Here is a 24,349-nt window from a genome sequence, read left to right on the forward strand (position 1 = left end):
TCTCCCTACCCCTTAACCCTTCACACTGCCCCCACCACCTCTCGATATTGCTGCTTGTCCTGGTGCTGTGCTTCGAAACTGTATAGAACGATGGAATCCTACCATTTGTCATTTTGTTCAGGCTTCCTCCCACAGGCTTCTCTCCCCGCCCCCCGCCTGCACTCCCCAACCAGGCTGCCATTACTTGCGTGCTATTATTTTAATATAATTCAAGTTGTCCGTGTGCCCCACTTTCTCACCCAGCATGTCCGTGTGTCCCACCTCCTCACCAAGCTTGCCCGTGTGAAAGGCATCAGCCTCCCTCCCACAGGCTTCCCCAGCGTGCGCTCGGCCGGCCTCTGCCAGTTCCCCTCCCCTAATAATTCACTTCACTTCACTTTTCACGGCCGCAGGCCGTGACTCGCATTTCTACCCCCCCCCCCCAGCCCATGTAGACACCTCCTGCTTTGAAGGCACACATCAAAGGCATCAGCCTCCCACAGGCTTCCCTCCCCGCCCCCGCCTGTACTCCCCAACCAGGCAGCCATTACTTGCGTGCTATTATTTTAATATAATACAAGTTGTCCGTGTGCCCCACTTTCTCACCCAGCATGTCCGTGTGTCCCACCTCCTCACCAAGCTTGCCCGTGTGCCCACCTCCTCAAACAGCCTGTCCATTTGCCCTCACTTCTAACCCAGCCTGTCCGTGTGCTATAGCTCCTCATCCAACCTCAGTGCCCCTTCGTTTCCTTGACGTCTTACATAAGACTTTAGCTAAGGCAAGCCTGTCCGTGTGCCCCACATTTAAATGTCCACGTGTCACTCCTCACCAAGCCTGTCCGTGTGCCTCACTTTCTCATCCAGCATGTCCGTGTGTCCCACCTCCTCACCCAGCTTGCCCGTGTGTCCACCTTCTCAACCAGCCTGTCCATTTGCCCTCACTTCAAATCCAGCCTGTCTGTGTGCTATAGCTCCTAATCCAACCTCAGTGCTAGCTCCACCTCAAGCTGTCCGTGTACTCCAGCTCCACCCCAGCCTGTCCGTGTACTCCAGCTCCACCTTAGCCTGTCTGTGTACTCCAGCTCCACCCGAGCCTGTCCGTGTACTCCAGCTCCACCCGAGCCTGTCCGTATACTCCTGCTACACCTCAGCCTGTCCGTCTACTCCAGCTCCACCTCAGCCTGTCCGTGTTTCCCAGCTCCACCTTAGCCTGTCCGTGTACTCCAGCACCACCCCAGCCTGTCCGTGTACTCCAGCTCCACCCCAGCCTGTCAGTGTACTCCTACTCCACCTCAGCCTGTCCGTGTACTCCTACTCCACCTCAGCCTGTCCGTGTACTCCTGCTCCACCTCAGCCTGTCCGTGTACTCCAGCTCCACCTTAGCCTGTCCGTGTACTCCAGCACCACCCCAGCCTGTCCGTGTACTCCAGCTCCACCCCAGCCTGTCCGTGTACTCCTGCTCCACCTCAGCCTGTCCGTGTACTCCAGCTCCACCACAGCCTGTCCATGTACTCCAGCTACACCTTAGCCTGTCCGTGTACTCCAGCACCACCCCAGTCTGTCCGTGTACTCCAGCTCCACCCCAGCCTGTCCGTGTACTCCTGCTCCACCTCAGCCGGTCTGTGTACTCCAGCTCCACCTCAGCCTGTCCGTGTACTCCAGCTCCACCTCAGCCTGTCCATCAACTCCAGCTCCAACTCAGCCTGTCTGTGTACTCCAGCTCCACCTTAGCCTGTCCGTGTACTCCAGCTCCACCACAGCCTGTCCGTGTACTCCAGCTACACCTTAGCCTTTCCGTGTACTCCAGCACCACCCCAGCCTGTCCATGTACTCCAGCTCCACCTCAGCCTGTCTGTGTACTCCTGCTTCACCTCAGCCTGTCCGTCTACTCCAGCTCCACCTCAGCCTGTCCGTGTACTCCAGCTCCACCTTAGCCTGTCCGTGTACTCCTGCTCCACTTCAGCCTGTCCGTCTACTCCAGCTCCACCTCAGCCTGTCCGTGTACTCCAGCTCCACCTTAGCCTGTCCGTGTACTCCTGCTCCACTTCAGCCTGTCCATCTACTCCAGCTCCACCTCAGCCTGTCCGTGTACTCCAGCTCCACGACAGCCTGCCCGTGTACTCCACCTCCACCCCAGCCTGTCCGTATACTCCTGCTCCACCTCAGCCTGTCTGTCTACTCCAGCTCCACCCCAGACTGTCTGTGTGCTATAGCTCCTCATCCAACCTCAGTGCCCCTTCTTTTTCCTGACGTCTTAGCTATGACTTTAGCTAACCCAAGCCAGTCCGTGTGACCCACATTTAAATGTACACATGTCACTCCTCACCAAGCCTGTCCGTGTGCCTCACTTTCTCACCCATATTTACAACAAGGGGTGGTGAGGGACAGAGTCTCTGAATTAAGCAGAAAGCTCTCACCCAGTCAAGAGATCAGGGCTAGATCCAACACCGTTTTTTAGCTCACTGCACCATCCCAGTTTCAGAACCTGGCTGTAAGCAAATTAGTCTGTTCCTGTCCCAGTGCATGATGGGAACAGGGCAAACCAAACTACAAAAGCCAATTCTTACACTGGGAAGGAAACAAGCTCCCGGGGACCGGTTTCTGGCATTACAGCCGTCTTCGGCCCGGTTTGCTTGAATCCTGATGGTGCAATGAGCAAGGGTCTCACATCTGAGAATACCCTTCCACGCTTAGGGTGGACAAAAATATTTACAACAAGGGGTGGTGAGGGAAGACGGCTGAAATGCCAGAAACCGGTCCCCGGTAGCTTGTCTCCTTTCTGGTGAAGAATTGGCTTGGTAGTTTAGTCTGCCCTGTTCCCATGATGCACTGGGCCAGGGACAGACTGATTTGCATATAGCCAGGTTCTGAGCTGGGATGGTGCAGTGAGATAAATAACGGTGATGGATCAAGCCCCGATCTTTGGACTGGGTAAGGGTGGTCTGCTTAATTCAGACACTCTGTTCATCACCACCCGCTTTTCTGAATCGTTTTTGGCCACTATAGGTGTGGCAGGGTATACTCAGACATGAGTCCCTTTCTCACTGCACCATCAGGATTCAAGCAAGCCGGGCCGAAGACGGCTGAAATGCCAGAAACCGGTCCCCGGTAGCTTGTCTCCTTTCTGGTGAAGAATTGGCTTGGTAGTTTAGTCTGCCCTGTTCCCATGATGCACTGGGCCAGGGACAGACTGATTTGCATATAGCCAGGTTCTGAGCTGGGATGGTGCAGTGAGATAAATAACGGTGATGGATCAAGCCCCGATCTTTGGACTGGGTAAGGGTGGTCTGCTTAATTCAGACACTCTGTTCATCACCACCCGCTTTTCTGAATCGTTTTTGGCCACTATAGGTGTGGCAGGGTATACTCAGACATGAGTCCCTTTCTCACTGCACCATCAGGATTCAAGCAAGCCGGGCCGAAGACGGCTGAAATGCCAGAAACCGGTCCCCGGTAGCTTGTCTCCTTTCTGGTGAAGAATTGGCTTGGTAGTTTAGTCTGCCCTGTTCCCATGATGCACTGGGCCAGGGACAGACTGATTTGCATATAGCCAGGTTCTGAGCTGGGATGGTGCAGTGAGATAAATAACGGTGATGGATCAAGCCACGATCTTTGGACTGGGTAAGGGTGGTCTGCTTAATTCAGGCACTCTGTTCATCACCACCCGCTTTTCTGAATCGTTTTTGGCCACTATAGGTGTGGCAGGGTATACTCAGACATGAGTCCCTTTCTCACTGCACCATCAGGATTCAAGCAAGCCGGGCCGAAGACGGCTGAAATGCCAGAAACCGGTCCCCGGTAGCTTGTCTCCTTTCTGGTGAAGAATTGGCTTGGTAGTTTAGTCTGCCCTGTTCCCATGATGCACTGGGCCAGGGACAGACTGATTTGCATATAGCCAGGTTCTGAGCTGGGATGGTGCAGTGAGATAAATAACGGTGATGGATCAAGCCACGATCTTTGGACTGGGTAAGGGTGGTCTGCTTAATTCAGGCACTCTGTTCATCACCACCCGCTTTTCTGAATCGTTTTTGGCCACTATAGGTGTGGCAGGGTATACTCAGACATGAGTCCCTTTCTCACTGCACCATCAGGATTTAAGCAAGCCGGGTCGAAGACGGCTGAAATGCCAGAAACCGGTCCCCGGTAGCTTGTCTCCTTTCTGGTGAAGAATTGGCTTGGTAGTTTAGTCTGCCCTGTTCCCATGATGCACTGGGCCAGGGACAGACTGATTTGCATATAGCCAGGTTCTGAGCTGGGAGGGTGCAGTGAGATAAATAACGGTGATGGATCAAGCCCCGATCTTTGGACTGGGTAAGGGTGGTCTGCTTAATTCAGACACTGTTCATCACCACCCGCTTTTCTGAATCGTTTTTGGCCACTATAGGTGTGGCAGGGTATACTCAGACATGAGTCCCTTTCTCACTGCACCATCAGGATTCAAGCAAGCCGGGCCGAAGACGGCTGAAATGCCAGAAACCGGTCCCCGGTAGCTTGTCTCCTTTCGGGTGAAGAATTGGCTTGGTAGTTTAGTCTGCCCTGTTCCCATGATGCACTGGGCCAGGGACAGACTGATTTGCATATAGCCAGGTTCTGAGCTGGGATGGTGCAGTGAGATAAATAACGGTGATGGATCAAGCCCCGATCTTTGGACTGGGTAAGAGTGGTCTGCTTAATTCAGACACTCTGTTCATCACCACCCGCTTTTCTGAATCGTTTTTGGCCACTATAGGTGTGGCAGGGTATACTCAGACATGAGTCCCTTTCTCACTGCACCATCAGGATTCAAGCAAGCCGGGCCGAAGACGGCTGAAATGCCAGAAACCGGTCCCCGGTAGCTTGTCTCCTTTCCGGTGAAGAATTGGCTTGGTAGTTTAGTCTGCCCTGTTCCCATGATGCACTGGGCCAGGGACAGACTGATTTGCATATAGCCAGGATCTGAGCTGGGATGGTGCAGTGAGATAAATAACGGTGATGGATCAAGCCCCGATCTTTGGACTGGGTAAGGGTGGTCTGCTTAATTCAGACACTCTGTTCATCACCACCCGCTTTTCTGAATCACTTTCTCACCCAGCATGTCCGTGTGTACCACATCCTCATCCAACTTGCCCGTGTGACCACCTTCTCAACCAGCCTGTCCATTTGCCCTCGCTTCTAATCCAGCCTGTCCGTGTGCGGTCCGTGTACTCCAGCTACACCCCAGCCTGTACGTGTACTCCTGCTCCACCACAGCATCACCACAGCACCCCTCAGTGCAACCACAGCACCACTCAGTGCAACCACAGCATCACTCAGCGTAACCACAGCATCACTCAGCGGAACCACAGCATCACTCAGCGCAACCACAGCATCACTCAGCGCAACCACAGCATCACTCAGCGCAACCACAGCATCACTCAGCGCAACCACAGCATCACTCAGCGCAACCACAGCATCACTCAGCGCAACCACAGCATCACTCAGCGCAACCACAGCATCACTCAGCGCAACCACAGCATCACTCAGCGCAACCACAGCATCACTCAGCGCAACCACAGCATCACTCAGCGCAACCACAGCATCACTCAGCGCAACCACAGCATCACTCAGCGCAACCACAGCATCACTCAGCGTAACCACAGCATCACTCAGCGTAACCACAGCATCACTCAGCGTAACCACAGCATCACTCAGCGCAACCACAGCATCACTCAGCGCAACCACAGCATCACTCAGCGCAACCACAGCATCACTCAGCGCAACCACAGCATCACTCAGCGCAACCACAGCATCACTCAGCACCACCACAGCATCACTGGCTCAAATATGTTCTCTCAATGTTTCAAACTTTATTACAAATGTCACAAAAAGATGTTAATATTTTACTTCTGGTCTTGGATTTTCATCACAATAAAATACACTGAACATAATCTTCACAAAAGTTATTTACAAAAGTTTAAGCTATTGCCATTATAAATTACTATCACTTTTATTTAAGTATTAATTATTTTAAAAAATTTCAATTCATTGTTATTTGTAATAGCAATACATCTAAGTCACGTAAATACAACACATATTGCATTACAAATGCTATAGGTGTCACATTTGCGAAAGTTAAAACTATTGGCATTGTAAATGACAAAGCTATTAATTTCGCTACTTTCAAAACCAAAACATAAATAAAATATTTGTCATTTACAATACCAATAGCTCAAACGTTCCTAATGCGAGAAATATTGCATTGCAAATGCTTGTTTATAATGCTAGCATTTTCCTCTGAGGGGGTTTTAATGGCGAAGGAAGCAGAACCATCCAGTCAATCAACTTCTTCAAGTACAGCAAAACGGTTGTGGGTGGGCATAGAAAAGATACTACAATGCCCAAGGTTCTGGGAGACATAACAACTAGAATTGTTACTGCTTGTTTTGTAGTAATAGCCAGGGGGACCGGATATATCCTTTGAAGGAGCCACTGCAGACCACCAAATCAATGCAGAATGTACCTCACCAATTTTGGGTCACATTAGTTAATTACGCCACAATCACCTGATTGCAGTTTAACGTTCTTCCCACCCAATACACTCTTCGGAGGCCAATGATTTCACTTGCAAATGTGTTTCCCCTAACAAATTTGATGGCAGAGCTGAGCTAATGCGCCACCTGAGGGGTGGTTTTAATTCGAGCTGGGCACAAAGGAAGTACTTTATTCAGGACAACAAAATATTGAGTACACTCTGGAGGGAGCTGCATGGTATGAAAAAAACCAGTACCACCCATGTACTGAGGAGAAATGTTAATAGATAATGAGGGGAAATAAGCACTAGGTTGTTGGAAGGGATCCTCTGGGATGCGAAGATTTGGAACATCTACAGCAGCTGTATTAGCAAGATTGGGACCTCTGCCAGCAGACTGGATACCCTTAGTGATTGAGTTCAGAGCCACAGTCTCTGTGGAACAAAGTTGAGGACCCATCTCCATGGGTCGGCCTGAGCGCCTGTGCCAACATCTCTTTCAGTGTTTTGTCCCACATTTACCTCAGAGGTATTGCATTTATGAAAGATGCAGCAATGACAGTCATTGTTACAGACAACTTTTCAGGCAGGCCTCACAAGTTCATGCAGAAAGCTTGTAGTCTGTCCAAATGCAGTGTTGAAGTACTGTCAAATCATGCTCAGAATACCAAACGAGGTATGCCCTAAGAGCCCCTATATGTCCTTAGGTCTAGCCTAGGACGGAATCAATTCCCAAAAGAGGAATACATCCGTCAACTAGTCTGCACATTTGAGATGAGGTCCTTGCCTCCAATTAACTGTCACTCTCCTTTTAGCCAGCAGCAGTAGCAAAGTAGTGTACTTCCTGACATGCAATGGAATGTCCTTGGCATAGCCCATCAAAGCTATGAGTGGAGGTTTCTTGGCGCAGTAATTTTGATCAAATCTGACCGAGTCTTCATGTTCTCAGATCGATAACCTGCAACAGCTGGGCATATCCACAGAGGGTGGAGGAAGTCTGCATCCTGTCAGAGCATCGGAAACGCACTGTGGTGCCTCGAAGGACGAGTCAATGCATGAAGCAAAGGCATAGTATATTTTATGCAAACAATCGACATGGGTCAGTCTCAGCTTGTGATTGAGTCAGAGGGCACCAGCCTGGGAGCATCAAAATCTCCACTGCTCATTGCTAAGTGCTGCCTCTAGGTCTGCAGACCATTTCTCTCCAGTGTTGGAAAAATACACAGGAACCTCTCACAGAATAGTGAAGTATAGTAGGGATCCCAAGTGCCTGAGGGAAGGAGTATCTATTACCATTGCCAGAGGTGCAAATGCAGGGGAAGGATAGGGAAATAGGAGTTTCTCGGAGTCTGTAACATAGGAACGTTTTGAGCGGAGTATAGCCATGGATAATTCTCATATGTAGGAAACAGAGACAAAGTTATTTGTTGGATAAAGATCACCAACAGTACGCAGCTCTACATGTGCGAGTGCATAATTGTCTTGGGTTTGCAGGCGAGGGGAAATCTGGGTTCTACTGATAGTGGGATTCCCGGTGGATACAGCTGGTTGGGTGAGTTCTACGCTGGAGTCTGTCCCAAGGCCAGATAATACATTGGACTATATTCATCTCACTGGACTGGCTGTGTAATTTTAGTAGTGACATTTGGCTGAAAGAGTACAGGGTGATACCAGAAATGCACATAGTGAGCCTAAGCACACAAATTGTGCAGCTTGTAATCTGGAACGGATAGTCCACCTAAATCAAATGGAAGGATAAATGTTTCCCACTGAACCTGTGGTTCTTTCCCAGCCCAAGAGAGTATAATTATGCAAGAGCACAATAGGGTGGAGAAGTGCTGTGTCATAGGAATGGGTATATTCCAGAACAACAAGAACCTCAGGAGGACAACCATTTTGCCTATAGGTTAGCAACAGATCTACCATAGTTTTCTCTTACAACAGTGTCAATGTCTCTGCTTATGCAGATCCCAAGGTAATTGACTGACATGTTGCACAATTTCAAAGGAAATTCGAAGAGAGGGCACTCAGGTGTCGACAAAGTTAGAAAAATATGTTTAATTTTGGGCCAGTTGATAGAGATACCTTCTATAGAAGTCTGATAAATTCTAGGATTATAGGTGGTATGTTAAGAGCACAGTCTTTGACAAATAGGGTGATGTCGTCAGCGTGCAATGATACATGCAGCGACTAGTGGCGAAGCGGAGGTGTCTATCAGAGTGGTACTGGCTAAACCTGGCAGCAATGAGTTCTGCAGCGAGCACAAATAGGATGAGGGAGAGCAGTCTGGGGTCTCCAGACATACACAAGGGTGCCAAGGTCAGATCATTTGTCAATTGCATAGGACAGGGCCCTTTCCCTCAACAAACCCGTACTCCTCAACTCTATTCTTGGGACTGGCAAGCATTTTACCTTTCCATGAACTACAGCGTGCCCCTTCCAAATTTTGTATCTCACCCTTCAGTCTGCAAATGTGTCTATGACATCTTTCAATATCTCAGATTGCTTAGAGGTGCGGATGCCATTAATTACCACCTAAAAGGAATCCCATAACATACCATAGGAGTCTAATACAGTTATCAAATGGCTCCCAAAGGCAACATGATCAATTACTGAAAAGAGATGTATCTGTATTTTAAAACGAGCCTCACACCTGGTTCCCCAATGTCTGCAACTCTGGCTGTTACGCCCCATCCTCTTCCGTTGTCACAGTTAGCCAGGAGTGGCTGCTGCTTCCCTGGGTTGCCCTAAGGTAAGGGTACCTAATCAGTTGCTTCGCTGTAAAATGGATTAAAAAAGCAGGCGCCTGCGAGTGGTACGCACGAGCGCAACAGCAAGCCGTGGTTTCAATTATCACACCCGTGTCTGGGCATGATAATTGATACCACATGGCTTATTGGTGTCTATTACGCGCACCAAGCACGGAATAGACACCAATAGGCCGTGGGCGGAGCAACGCGCCCGCCTTTGGCCTATTGCGTGCCGTTTTACTGAAAAACACGCACCCAAAGGCCAAAAGCGGGACACAACAGGAAAAGCACACGCACCAGCGTGTGCTTTTCCTAGGTCACTCTCCTAAATGCCGTTTTTGCCTACTAAATATCTCGCGCTGCTCAAGAAATGCTACGCACTGCACCGCTAGGCGCGAGACCTAAAAAGACCCTTTTACAAAATGTGCACCCCTTGTGATGGTCATGTTTCTCCGGCACGCCTGGAAAATACTGGATATTTCAGGAGTAAAAATGTACTGGAAAATTAGCTATTTTGCCCTATTTTTTCAAACCCTCCCCTTTCCAGACAACTTTCCTCCCAACATTTACCATGCCAAAGTTGAAAACAATAATTCTAGAAGAAGTAATAGTGTTTCTTGGTGCCTTCTTACGGAAAGTCAATCGAAACAAATCCGACGAAAGGTAGCCTCAAGGGGCCACAGGCGAATTCCGCCAGTGGAACATCAGTTTGAATAATTTTTTTTTAGCAATTTCAGATATTATTATTATTATATTTGAGACAAGCCCCCCAGGTACAAGCCTGTGCGCTTAGTTATTTTCCAAGAAATATCTGGAAATTCTTGCAACTAAAGGGAGCACGGCTTGAAGCCTCTCCAAGTAGCACACCCAAGAATATAAGCCGTCTCAAAATGGGATATTTACAATGAAAATTGGTGTGCTTTAAAACAGAGCACTAACTCTTCTTACTACAAATATAAGGACCTGGGGTTTAGTGAGCTGTGAGGAACTGGCGCTGGTGTGCAGTGTGAGGAGCTGGCGCTGGTGTGCAGTGTGAGGAGCTGGCGCTGGTGAGCAATGTGAGGAACTGGCGCTGGTGTGCAGTGTGAGGAACCGGCACTGGTGTACAGTGTGAGGAGCTCGAGCTGGTGTGCAGTGTGAGAAGCTGTTGTGCAGTTCGAGGAGCTGGCGCTGGTGTGCAGTGTGAGTAGCTCGCGCTAGTGTGCAGTGTCAGGAGCTCGAGCTGGTGTGCAGTGTGAGGAGCTCGTGCTGGTGTGCAGTGTGAGGAGCTGGCGCTGGTGTGCAGTGTGAGGAGCTCAAGCTGGTGTGCAGTGTGAGGAGCTGGTGTGCAGTGTGAGGAACTGGCGCTGGTGTGCAGTGTGAGGAACTGGCGCTGGTGTCCAAGGTGAGGAACTGGCGCTGGTGTGCAGTGTGAGGAGTTCGAGCTGGTGTGCAGTGTGAGGAGTTCGAGCTGGTGTGCAGTGTCAGGAGCTGGCGCTGGTGTGCAGTTCGAGGAGCTGACGCTAGTGTGCAGTGCGAGGAGCTAGCGCTGGGGTGCAGTGCGAGGAGCTAACGCTGGTGTGTAGTGTGAGGAACTGGCGCTGGTGTGCAGTGTGAGGAGCTGGCGCTAGTGTGCAGTGTGAGGAACTGGCGCTGGTGTCCAAGGTGAGGAACTGGCGCTGGTGTGCAGTGTGAGGAGTTCGAGCTGGTGTGCAGTGTCAGGAGCTGGCGCTGGTGTGCAGTTCGAGGAGCTGGCGCTAGTGCGCAGTGCGAGGAGCTAGCGCTGGGGTGCAGTGCGAGGAGCTAACGCTGGTGTGCAGTGCGAGGAACTGGCGCTGGTGTGCAGTGTGAGGAGCTGGCGCATAACACATGACTATTAGGAGCATCAACATTTTTGCATGCAGTGTGGAAACCTGCAAACCTATCTTTTATACATGCTTAAAAATCCATATCTGCAGCTAGGCAGGTTTGACTCAAATACACTTCCTAAATCCATGCACAATTCCCCAATTTAATTATTTTTTCCTTAACTTTTCATTTGTGATCTACTGTTACAATATTTGGCTGAAAAAAGTCTGGTCGACAAGCTCTGGCCCGTACTCACCAATGCACTGTCCATTAAAGTACTGCCCGAAAAGCGCTTGGCCATCAGCCCTTCAAAGTTGGTTGTCCTTTGAATGGCAAACAGAAGCAATTTCACTTCAATTTCCTTGGCCCTCGTTCGCATGATCTTTGCAAGGTCTGTCCTGCAATAGGAAATGTATTGTTTTTAAACCTCGATATTGAACAAATATATGCTGTAATAATATGATTCTTATAAACAAGAGGAGAGTAAGGGTTTTATTGTGTTGGGGATATAATCCTAGTCCCCTGGAGTTAGATTTATACAAAACAAATGGAGGAGTATACCCAGGACGCAGAGGTCCTAGTGGTTTGAAATAAAAATGGGGAAGGAATGCAAGAAAAAGAAAAAAATATTTTCTTTTAAGAAACCCCTCACTCACCAGCCTGGCTGGTGACATGCTTTATCATCGGGGTCCACCGGAGCGACCGAATGTCACTCTGTGTGCTTCGACACCTGCAACTGCAGCGGAGCTGGAGGTTTGTGAATTGGTGATACTGAAGTTAAAATAGTGTGCTACATGTGCTCCCTTAATTCTTAATTCTGGGATCATGCGCCACTTCTAAAAGCAATAAACAGGTACTTCTAGTGGTAGAAATTATCCAAAAAGTACGGTATTTACAGTGAGGATATGGTCAACATGTTTCAACCTTTTCAATCTTTTAAGGTTTTCGTCAGGACCAAGTGGTAGAGTCGAGAGGTCTGCACACGCTAAGGTGCAACCATCACAGGTTCTATTTAATGCCAGACCGTATACTCCAGGTTATGGCCTGTTTACATCCATTCTGAGTAAGGTCAATTAAAAACTAACTGTAATCGGGCCTCATGGATCCCGTAGGGGGGCCTTTAGTGAGCGTTTTGTCAGCTAATCGCAGCCCGCCGGAATACCTGTCCGATGCCCACATGGAGTCCCTCAAAAGATTGAAAAGGTTGAAACATGTTGACCATATCCTCACTGTAAATATGGTACTTTTGGGATAATTGCTACCAGTAGAAGTACCTGCTTTTTGCTTTTAGAAGTGGCGCATGATCCCAGATAAAGAATTAAGGGAGCACATGAGGCACACTATATTCACTTCACTATCACCATTTCACAAACCACCAGCTCCGCTACAGTTGCAGGCGTCGAAGCACACCCGAGTCACATTCGGTCGCTCGGGTGGACCCCGATGATGTAGCATGTCACCAGCCAGGCTGGTGAGTGAGGGGTTTCTTAAAAGAAAATAATTTTTTCTTTTTCTTGCATTCCAACCCCATTTTTAGTTCAAACCACTAGGACCTCTGCGTCCTGGGGATACTCCCGTTTTGTATAGTAATAACATGAATAACACATTCCACATTTAGCATTATCCGGTTTACATCTCAAGGTATGTCCACACCTAATAACAGACCGACAAATAATTTCTGCTCCTGCTTGTACTAATCTTAATTAATATTTTCCTGATCCTCCTAATGTCTATTCCATTTGAAATAAACATTACAAAATTCATAATACATTAATCTGCTTCAGCCAAAATGTAAGATATTATTCACTCCGGAAATAGCAGTTCAGAATGATACCAAACATACATAATCCACCACAGTTTAAAATACTTGGATAGAAAACAGTAGGCCAAATAGCCAAGCCACAAAAGGGCCTGATTGTATTCTTAGTGTTCGTCTGCTTTCCGTCAGGGCAATGGAGTGAAATATTATGTTGCCCTGGCAGATGTCCTGACAACCAAATTTAGAACTGTCCCTTGACCACAGGACATTTTTAGCATTCGCGTGAACCACCATCGATGCATTGGTACTTTGCTCAAACAATGGAAATGTCAGGAAAAGTTTCAATTTTTTTTTTCCAAATTCTTTTTGAAAATTAAAAAAAAAACAATTCCTACCTCGTCATGGAGGTCAACTTTCAAAGCGAGGGGTTCATTTTTTCTTTTAACTGTTCCTTACTGCCAGGGTTTACCAGACGATGACGGACAGTAAAAACGGCTACATGTCCACCCAACCTAATTGGCCAGACAGACTTTTAGCCAATTCTCCAACGCCCTTAATCCATCCTGCCACTGGAGATGTTTGGCCATAGCAGAGACGGGGTAGTCTCCACCATGTTCAAACTATGATCCGCCCGCTTTAAAATTAGGTGGGTGGACGATCATATACCCGGTACGTTTTGTAAAGACAACTTACAGAGACTGGATTTACTAGGTTTATTGTAACATACAAAGGCCCACTATGGTTTGGCAGCTGCTCCTGGTCCAACTGCTCTCCCTCTCATTCCTGAACCCTCTTACCTCACATGGAGTAGTCACCAGGGATCAGCAAGCATTCCATGAGGAAAGCATACAGTGAGATTTATAAAGTTAAGGAGATACAACAAAACCTCCCTTAACCACTTCCAGGCTCATGACGAGCTGGGCTCGTCATGAAGTAGCCTCCTACCAGGCTGATGACGAGCCCAGCTCGTCATGATCAATGGACTTTTGAAAATTCCAGCACAGGAGGAAAATATCACTTGCAGCGATGGTGTTAACAATTACAAAAAAAAACAAGCATGAAAAAACCATCATAAAATGACCATGAAATTATGCATATACAAAGTCATCATATAACACTCCCTTTCAGCAAGAAACAAAAAATACCTAACATGTATAATCATCAAGATATTTAGGACTAACTTTAACACGAGAGGAACGATCACTGATAGACATATCCCCCGCATTGTCACTGGAATCCACATTGGTAAAATTGTGTTGACATGGCACGGCAGTATCAATTACAGTTTCATCTTGAGGAATTTCTTGACCAACACTGAAATGAGAACTTTCACTTTCAGAATTTTGGAGCTTCAACCATTCTTTTTGCTCTGTGGCATTACAAATTGAAAGTTTTCTGATATTCCACCAATGGTCATATGCCAACTTCACTCATTACCTTTTACATATATAACTTTTTTAATCAAGACCATTTTTAGTTTTGTCACCCAAAAAAACTCTCAGAAACATGCCAGAGGGAAACTAAGTTTGAGAATCCTCATATTATGTGTTTGTCCATATGCATTTTGATATTTCTTAACTCTGTTTTGCATACTCTCAAGATCAACACTGCGTTTACCAGCATTGTTCTTCCAGGCAGGCACAGCTACTGTACAAGGTACCCTTCCTTTAAGCAAATTGAAAGGTGTTTCTTTTGTGACCGAATGTGAAGTGGTTCTATAACACCATAACAGATCCGTGACTTGTTTTTTACAATGTAATCCACTTTAACATGCAAGTTGTATACACTCCACTAGCATTCTATTAAACCTTTCAACTAAACCATTTCTCCAGGGATGATAAAAAGGGCTTTGGTATGCTTAATACCCCAAGTAGATAGAAACTTTTCACAATCTCCATAAATGATCCGAGGGCCATTGTCAGAGACAATTCAGTAGGACACCCCTCTTCTAAAAATGTCCTCCCTAAACGAAATTATGACACTGGCCTTAACCTCCTTTACAAATGCCACCTCAGGCCAATTGGAAAAATATTTCGACCATGACAATTGCGAATCTGTAATTGGTACCAAGTATTTCATAAGGCCCAACAAATGTCAATGGCACGTTTTTCCCAGGGTAACTTGGGCAAAGGTAAGGGATCAATGGTAGTTTCTTGGGTAGAATGGTATTTGTATTGTATTGTATTGTATATTGGATTTTTAGAGCGCCTTATCACCCAGGGGTCTCTAAGCACTTAGCAGAGGGTGGACACCGTACTGTTAGGGGAGCGAGTTAGACAGTACCCCATGCCTCCTGAAACAGCACCGTTTTTAGCTTTCTCCTGAAGGGTAGTAGACTTGTTTCTTTGCGCAAGCTCTCTGTCAGTTTGTTCCATGCACTGGGAATTTTCTAGGAGAAAGTACACTCTCCAAAGGAGGATAATTTGAACTGCGGGCAGACCAACAGTGCAGCATCCGCTGATCGTAAATTCCTGCTGGGAGCGTACGGAACTAAACGTTCCTTGATGTATTTTGGGGCTTGCCCGTACAAGGCTTTATGCGTAATGCATAGGCCCTTGAACTTGGCCCGCTGTTTCACCGGCAGCCAATGGAGTTTGTGAAGGAGAGGGGTGGCATGGGTCCTTCTTGGTTTATTGAAGATTAGTCTGGCGGCGTCGTTCATGACTATCTGGAGTCTGCTCAGCAGTTTTTGAGGGATACCGACATACAGAACGTTGCCGTAGTCCAGACGTGCCAGGATCAGAGCTGATACTGCTCTCCTTAGCGTGTCCACCGTCAGAATGGGGGAAAGTTTACGCAGTTGTCTCATTAGGCCCACACATGTGCACACTACGGCTGAGACCTGGGCTGACATAGTGAGATTGGCATCTAAGAATAGGCCTAGGCTTTTCACTGCTTCTGCTGGTACTGGGGAGGGCCCTAATTCAGTGGGCCACAAGAGATCATTCCATGGGCTAGATGCCGTCGTAATTGCAAGCACCTCGGTCTTGTCGGGATTTATTTTTAATGAGTTGGCCGTCATCCAAGTAACGGAATGTTTTGCATTCTCCGATATGCCATTGGACAGTTGTCAATTTGGATGATGATCTGCGTATCATTGGCATAGTTGTATATACTGCAGTCCATCTGATTTAGTGATGAAATAAGGGGCTGCAGGTAGGCGTTAAACAGTAGGGGTGACAAGGCTGAGCCCTGAGGGACTCCACATGTGATACCTGCTGCCTCCGATACCAGGTCAGCCAATTGCACTCTCTGAACCCGTTCGCCAAGGAAGGAGGTCAGCCAGGCATGGGCGGTGCCCTGGATACCGAGATCCCACATCCGCGACAACAGTAGGTCGTGCTTGACCGTATCAAATGCCGCGGAGAGGTCTAACAGCACCAGGGCACACAAGTTTTTTTTATCTGCTCTGGGTCTCAGGTCGTCCAGCACGGAAAGCATGACCAATTCCGTGCTATGATGGGCCCTGAAACCGGCCTGGTTGGGTTCCAACCGGAGGTTGTTTTCAAGATGATGTGAGAGAGTGGGCAGCACATGTTGCTCCATAATTTTGGCTAAGAAAGGTAGTTGTTAGATGGGCCTGTAGTTTTTCAAGATCTTTGTATCTGCCCCTGCCTTTTTTAGGAGAGGGATCAGCCGGGCTTCCTTGAAGTTGGAAGGGACCTGTTCAGTTGTGAGCTGTTCAGGAGCGATAATATGTCGTCCTCCAGCCCTGACCAGGCTTGTTTGTAAATTCTCGGTGGGCACAGGTCCGCCGATGAGTCTGATTTGACTCGACCCATCACTATTTTCATGGTTTCCTTAGTGAGTAAGGGTAGTGAGATTAGGGGCTGAGTGACTGTTGGGGTAGTTTTTTTAGTAATTCCCAAGCAGTTCAGTCTAGGGGTGGTCTCGATTTCTGTCAGGAGGTCAGCTATCTTGGTGGTAAAGAATGACTGAAATTTTTGGCAGTCTTCTTGCGCGAAGGAGGGGGCTTTTCCTTCTTTTTTCTCAGTTCTGACAGGACCTTGAAAATTTCTTTCTGGGGATTGGGTGCTGTCGCAATTCTATCTTCATAAAACTCAGCTTTCCTGGCCCTGATAGCTTGTTTGTAGATGGTGAACTCTTTAGCATATATGGCTTGAGTGTTGGGATCATACCCCTTGCGCCAGACTCTCTCACTCCGGCGTAGGGAGCGTTTCAGAAGCCTCAGTGCGTCATTGAACCAGGGAGCACCTTTACCCTTATCTCCGATTTTTACCCTTCGAGCTGGTGCCACTACCTCAATGGCACTTTCCAGTTTTTGTGACAGTTTGAGGCTGGCCGTCTCAACGTCATCCTCTGGTAGTCTATTAAAGTGAGAGGGTAGTTTCTCTAGAGTGGAGATTAGTGTATCAGTGTTGATTGTATTCCACCTTCTCACGACCTGCCACTCAGCGGTAGGAACTACACTTTGCCCCGGGAATGCTATTCTACCCTGCAACAGGTGATGATCCGACCATATACAGGGCGATATGGTGATAGGGCTCAGCATCGGGACTGCTGCCCAGATAAGGTCCAATGTGTGGCCTTTCTTATGTGTCGGACCAGTCACCCTCTGGGTTAGATCTAGCGAGGTCATGGCCTCCCTAACCGTTTAGACATAGCGTCCTTGGGGGACTCCTCCCAGTGGAGATTGAAATCTTCCATAACCACGAGACCCTCATACCTTGTTCGTAGGTCGTGGACCAGTCCCAAAAAGGCTCGATGAAGGCTGGGGGAGTCCTTGGGGGCGGTAAACAAGGAGTATCACCAGGCAATTGGTGGCAGAACAAAGCTTAACTCCCAGAATATCCGCACCTTCCAGACTTTCTGCACAGATGGTCTCAGTTTTAAAGGATTTATTATAGAGAATGGCGACTCCCCCCCCTTCCTACCATCTTTCCTATTGTGAATAATGGCGCTGAAGTTGGGAGGCAGTGCTGCCACCAAGTCGGGCATGGACGAATCTTCTAACCATGTCTCCGTGATCCCGAATACATCCAGGTTGCCTTCTTGGAGCAGGGAAAACACCTCCAGATTGTGTTTTTGGAGGGAGCGTGTATTGAGCAGGGCAACGCTCTGTGATGTTACTTTTCCTCTTTCCCTCCTTAAGCTAGTCTTGCTAATAAATGGCTTAGCTGTGGGTTTCAGCAGCCCCTCCCGCCTAAGTGTCTCCACTGTTTGCGGGCTTATGTGACAAGTTTTAATATTTAGCGCAAGCAAGGCTTCCCTGGAGTACCTAGGCCCTGGGCCAGGGGTTATGGCCCCTGGTCCCGGCCAGGCACGGACGGGCGCAGACGGACTTGCCTTAGGCGCGCCTTTGGCGCGCAGCCGGCGCGCAGCCGGCGCGCCCGCTGCGCCCGTCCGCTGCTCTTCCATTTTGAAGTGGCGAGGGCGGGAGGGCGGGAGGGCAGGAGGTGCCGAGCACTAGTCTGCTCGCCCTACTCCTACTCCTCACCCAAGATGGCGGGATCCCCAGCAGCACCTACTCAGCTGCGGTGGGGGTGGTCAGGGGATGATTGGGAGACAGGTTTGCTAGTTCAACTCTGTATCAAGCCAGAACACAGAGAGACACACCGCAAAGTCCTGTGACAATTAAGTAGCACGGTGAGTAGGAAATAAGTGTATTTGTTGACTCGTATAATCAGTGAAAAAATTAAAACAATCAATACAGTTTTAAAAGCAACAAAACGTTTTAAGGCAACAATAAGATTTTTAAAAGCTACACAATATCGAGCAGTAGTTTCTCCTTACTCGTCCCAGCTTTCCGCCTCAGGGCACTTCATTCTAAGCACTCCACACGCAATAGCAATCATTGGGGGTGTGAGTAGATGGGCTTTTGTAGTGGTGAGGGCGGGAGGGGCCGAGCACTAGTCTGCTCGCCCTGCTCCTACTCCTCACCCAAGATGGCGGGATCCCCAGCAGCACCTACTCAGCTGCGGTAGGGGTGGTCAGGGGATGATTGGGAGACAGGTTTGCTAGTTCAACGCTGTATCAAGCCAGAACACGGAGAGACACACCGCAAAGTCCCGTGACAATTAGGTAGCGCGATTATCACTTACAGCACAAGCAATGCAATTTACGTACAAATCTTTCGATCTGCAAATCCATTCCTGGCCACCAGAAGTCTTCTCTGATACGCCTTTTTATAGCTGACATACCACAATGGCCTTCATGCATGAGTCTTAAAAGTCATTCTCTCAACCCTTGAGGTACAACCAATCGGCATCCTCTCCTTACAATGTAATTCACAATGGCAAACCACGACCAAATAAGCTTGAAAGACTAATGACTCAGGATGTAACTTCCACCCTTGAACATGACCAAGTGTAAATGTGGGATACTTGTATAGCGCACAGTTACTCTACCCGAGTGTCCCGGCGCTGTAGACTGCTGGGGAACCCGTCCTGGTTTTCCCTGTGAGATGGTCCCTTTTGGGTATCTCCAGGGTGAAACCAGGCATCCCTGGCGTCTGTGGGGGCCATTGTAGAGATGAGGCAAGCTAATGCCCAGAGTTGCCGAGTGTGCTCCCTGGTCGGAGTGGGCACCGATGCGAGAATTATCAGTCCGCTGATCCTGGTCCAAGACCCTGCCGCGTCGGGAATCGAACCCTGGTCCCGGGCCGTTCTCTGCACTCGGGTCTGCCGCCTCTAACCAGTGAGCCACACCTCTCTACCAAGAGCTTCAACAAGATTTTTGAGAGTGTGATCCTCTTCGATGGCAGATTTCCATTCTTCTTCGGAAATGGCACCACAGACATCATTGATTCCCGCTACCATCCATTAATCCTCATCATCATGCACACATTCCATGGGTAAGCTGGACAAGCAGTCAGCATTTACATTTTTTACACCCGGAACATATTTTACATCAAAAGAGAACTCTTGTAAACGGTAAAGCCAGTTGGCTATCCTGGGTGCAGCTCCACCTGCACTCCTCGTGGAAAACAAATCCACTAAAGGTTTGTGATCCGTACATAATATGAATCTGATGCCCAGATCCTTGCACCCCTTCTTTGATATATCTGCTTTTGGCACTGGGAGGAATCTCATTAATATCTGTGACTCGTGGGCCTCTCTCACTGAGTGCTGGACATGTGCAGAGTGCCCCAGTGGTTATCAATGCGACTTTGCAACCGCATTTCTAAAGGGTCATTGGGTTGAAGTTGGTGTCTGCCTCACGACTGATCTTGCTTTTCTATAGCTCTAAGCCACCCAGCCTCAGAGTGGGCACCAGATATCTGTTGCAATGTGCTGCAATCTTCCTTGTAAGAATGATGCCCAGAGACAAATAAGCATGCACTGTACCCACTTCTAGCACACCCATGACAGGAGGCAAGGCTAAAAAGGGCCAATTGACCAGAACCTTCTAGGCATTCTGCATCTCACCCAGTCACCATGAACCCGTTGAAACATACAGAGACGCCAGGAGAGGATGATCAATAGGGGCCCCCACATACGGACTAGGCAATCACCAAAGTCTTCTTCATGGCAGCCTTCAAGGATCTCAAGGAGGAGATTCGGACTTTCGAATAAGATCTCAGAAGCAACCTTCAGGAAGTAGAGATGTCAAAGAGTTTGAATTTCGAGTAAAAGAAGAGAAGAAAGGCCTCCAAGAACAGGTGGACGAATGAGAGAGGCTCCAACAAAAGACGCTAACTCTTGAACATCAGCATATCCTCCTTTAACACATTAGCAGCTATGGAACGTCCAGCTCCAGTGCTAGATGTTCCATTGCGCAGGTGCAGTTGGAACGTCCAACAGCCGACGGCAGCACTCCCGAGGTAGTGGTGCCGTCGGCCGTTGGAATAGGCGCAGCACTTAAGGTGTTAAGAGAAATGTGCGAAGGCTTTGATGATAAATCACGGTGGAACAACATTTGTATTTGAGGAGTGCCTTGGATATTCTCCCTAAATGCAGCCAGGACCTCTTCAAGGCCATACTGGAAGATCAAGACTCCCTGTGCATCAAGCTGGACAGAACTCACAAGGTGGCTCAGGGAATTTCCTCTCATAGTCCCCTGCAGATGTACTCAAAAGGGTACATTTTTATGAAGTCAAAAAAGCCATTACGTCCAAACCAGTGAGGGAAGTCAGATCTTTTTCATTGGGGCCTCACGGCAACTATATCACTACCTCTCACCAATAAACCTATCCAAACATAGAGTTTTTAAACCAGTCCCAAACATTTTGATATCTAAAGAGGTCAAATATAGATGGGGTCTCCCTCTTTGATTGTCTTTCCAGTGGGAAGATAAACCCCAATCTCTCACCTCCCTGGAGGCCGCTTGCAAGTGGGTGGGTCTCTAACCCTCCCCGCACACTTGGCAAGTGACATATATTGCACCTTTGTCCAGTGGCCGGCTTTAGAGGGAACAATGGATAACTGAAGAACAAATGCCGCTCTCAGAAACCAAACAACAAAGAAATAGCAACGTTTAAGGAAACCATTGTCTTGAGCCTCTGCCAGATGAACGGTGCCCCGACCATTTACTGTGGATCCAGCAGCAACACAACAGAACCCTGAGTGATCTCAGCTTTGCGAGTGCAAAGTGCTTGATAAGTGAACTGCCTGAAGCTCCACTCTGATTCGACGGAAGTAATGGTGTTTGGCAAGAAGAGCTCCCCATGAGAATCCAACTGGTGGCCATTGGAGCTAGGTCCAATACCCAAACACACAGACCACACAAGAAATCTAGGAAGCAACTTAGATGACAAGCTCAACAAGATAGCACAAGTCAACACAGTGCACACCTCCTGCTTTCACATCCTATGCGTGCTGCAAAAGATCTTCAAATCAGTGCCACAGAACACCAGATGGACAGTCACACAAGCACTCATAACCAGCAGGCCAGACTACAGCCCCACTCTCTACCCAAATGTAGATCAGGAAACAAAGGTTAGCCCCACGATACAGAAGCTAGGTGGCGCCACAGGACACTAATTTATTGTCGGGGGTCGGCTTTAATAGTGTAATGCACCTTCAGCTTGATAAGTCCCATCAGAGAGTGGGGTGGAGGGGAACGGAACGACTCCTGCCATCTCTGCTGCAGTCAAAGCCGTTCTAGATGACCTCAGGCTGATTGATTCCTGGAGACATCGACATTCTTGATTGGTGGTGTATTCACACTTTCCTGCTGAGCATCACACCTATGCCAGAATCGATTACATCCTGCCACTCATCTCGCCTGTCATTAAGGGCTATTTGACTATGACAGACCATTTCCGAGATGGATTGGCAAATAAAAAGTTACGCCAAAAGCAGCGATTTAAAAAAAAAAATTGTCCAAAAGTGTTTTGTTTTTTTACTTGGAGTAGCTTAATAATAGGGAAGCAGGCGGGAGAAGAAGAGCTTGGGCGAAAGAGAACACCGTGGAGAGCGGTGTGGGGAGATAAGGACATAAGAGAGATGATGGAAGAAGAGCCTGGGCAGGGAGCAGACACAGAGACAAAAGGCAATGTGGAGTACTGCATGGGGGAAGATAAGCACATGGTCGATAGAACAACATGGAGGGCTGGAGGTGGGCGGAGAGGTGCACCAGGAAGACAGCTGGAAACCTAGGCACGCTCACTGAAGGCTTTACGAAAAAGACAACAAGAGTTCCCAGAAAGCGAGCACTCGTGGCAGGACAGAAGGAGCTAAACAGGAAGGCGGTAAACAACCGATGCTGCACAAAAGGGACAAAACACGATAAATGGACTAAAACAAATAAAGACAACAAATAGAATGCAAGCAAAGTTGAGTAACAAACCATAAAGCCAATGGTAAGCAATGGGAGGAAAACATTCCCAGGTCAGCTTTCAGAATGTCCCCAGGAGGTCTTTGCAAGCAAATAGCTGCGCTGTCAGGTAGGCTATAACCTAAGGATAGAAAAATGTATGGTAAATGGTAGAGAACTCCCAGGACGTTGAATGTACATACACACTGTAGGTAGTAAGGAATCTGCACTCGAGTGATGGCAGCGGATAAAGCTCCATAGCTGCGTGGTGTCCTCACTCCCATTCTGAGCTCACAAAAGACAACTGCTTACGCCCAACACCGACACTTCCTTCTGCAAGCCTCGAGGGAAGACACATGTCAAAGCTGTGAACAAGCTTTGTCAGGGAGCATTCTAAGAGAACAAAGCAGCAGCTTTTCATTAATTGGAGGAAACAATGGAGGGTAATGATGTGTTCCGAAAACTCGGCAGTCCCTGCATATTTGGGAGGCACTTGGGAATCCTGAGGAATTCGCTTTCCTGAAAGGAGCTCTGGACTGTGACGCACGAATCCAGCAATTAGGGCAAAAGGTTCAAGGACCCACGGCCATCAGCGCTTCAGAGATTGTGTGATAGGCCCCTTCCTGCCCCATGCGACACTAATGACTTCCTTGCATTCCCCGCCCGAGCACGTGCACTGGAGCAGGAAGGAGGACCAGGACAGGTGGATGCACAGTTTATTAAGAGGGCGGGGGGGGGGGGTCCCCAGGATATGGGCGTCTGTTACATGGCTTTTGGACCTCTGAGTCGGATCTCAGGAGGTCTTGTTAACACGCCACGCAAAACAATATAATATCCTTTTGTGCCACATTGTTGACATCAAGAAAAGAATAGTGAAAAATAAGGCACCACTTACATCGTCAGTGATGACAAAGGCACAGACTAGGGTTAGAAATAGCAAGAATCGGTATTCCAAAAACATGACATTTCAATTGAGGGCGCTAATGGTTGGATTCCCATTGAAGGCATGGAAATGGTCTAATGCAGCATTCTAGTGGCATAGAGGCCAGCCAAGAGTAGACGCCTCGAGTCTTTGGGTCTAAACTTGAGGACTGTGCTTCGCTCGATCGTGTGAGGCAGCAAGGTCCACAATACAGACTGGAAAACGTGAGAGCCTCCCCTCTGGCAACCCTGGCGAGAAAAGATTTGGGCTCATCTTCAGCAAATAATCGATCCTCAGGAACTCTGAAAGGGCAGGCAGAATTATGGGCCTGAATCCAGGTGATCCTGGGCAGCAGGACTGTGCGGTCCAGACCCCTTGGCAATTGATTGGTCCTGCAGTCCTGGCGGTAGAGAAAGGCACTTTTGAGATTCGGGGTTCTTGCAGGCCCCAGAGACACACATCGGCCAGGTTTAGCAGGACCTGTGGCCGCCCTATCCCTCACCCTGATCTGCCTCGGGAGGCCAAGCTGAAGGCCTGTTGCAGATGGAGATGATTCGTGGGGCCGCATGGCCAGGCCCCCCTGGTTGCAGGGGGTTGGGCGAGCATGGCCGTGTCTGCATTGTGAAGCTTGAGGGCCAGTGTTTGAATCCAGAAGTGGACAGGTGGCCTACTGTGAAGAGAGAACGGTAGGGCCCTGGTTGGTGGCACTGGTCGCCTACACACAACCTCAAAAATAACTCTGCCTTTCTGGAGGACAGCCGGTCTCCGCAGAGAATGCTGCTTCCCTGCAATCTATATACTAGGATGGCTTCAATGCGCTGGGGCTGCAGTTTGAGGGCCCTCTAGTGACAGAAGACCCTGCCAAAGATAACTGAATCCAAGTGCAATGGCTACATTCTGATCTTTGT

At 48.4% G+C, this 24,349-nt stretch overlaps 1 protein-coding gene across 1 annotated transcript in view; it reads right to left on the reverse strand.

Moving 5' to 3' along the window:
* Positions 1-24,349, reverse strand: part of VPS53 (VPS53 subunit of GARP complex) — a 947,455-nt gene that overhangs the window by 359,028 nt on the left and 564,078 nt on the right. The window contains exon 11 of the mRNA XM_086954994.1: positions 11,300-11,441. Coding sequence (XP_086811120.1) covers positions 11,300-11,441 — 142 coding nt within the window. The remainder of the gene's footprint in view (positions 1-11,299; positions 11,442-24,349) is intronic.

This window comes from Lissotriton vulgaris, chromosome 2_1 (assembly GCF_964263255.1).
Source record: "Lissotriton vulgaris chromosome 2_1, aLisVul1.2, whole genome shotgun sequence".
Classification (NCBI taxonomy): domain Eukaryota; kingdom Metazoa; phylum Chordata; class Amphibia; order Caudata; family Salamandridae; genus Lissotriton; species Lissotriton vulgaris.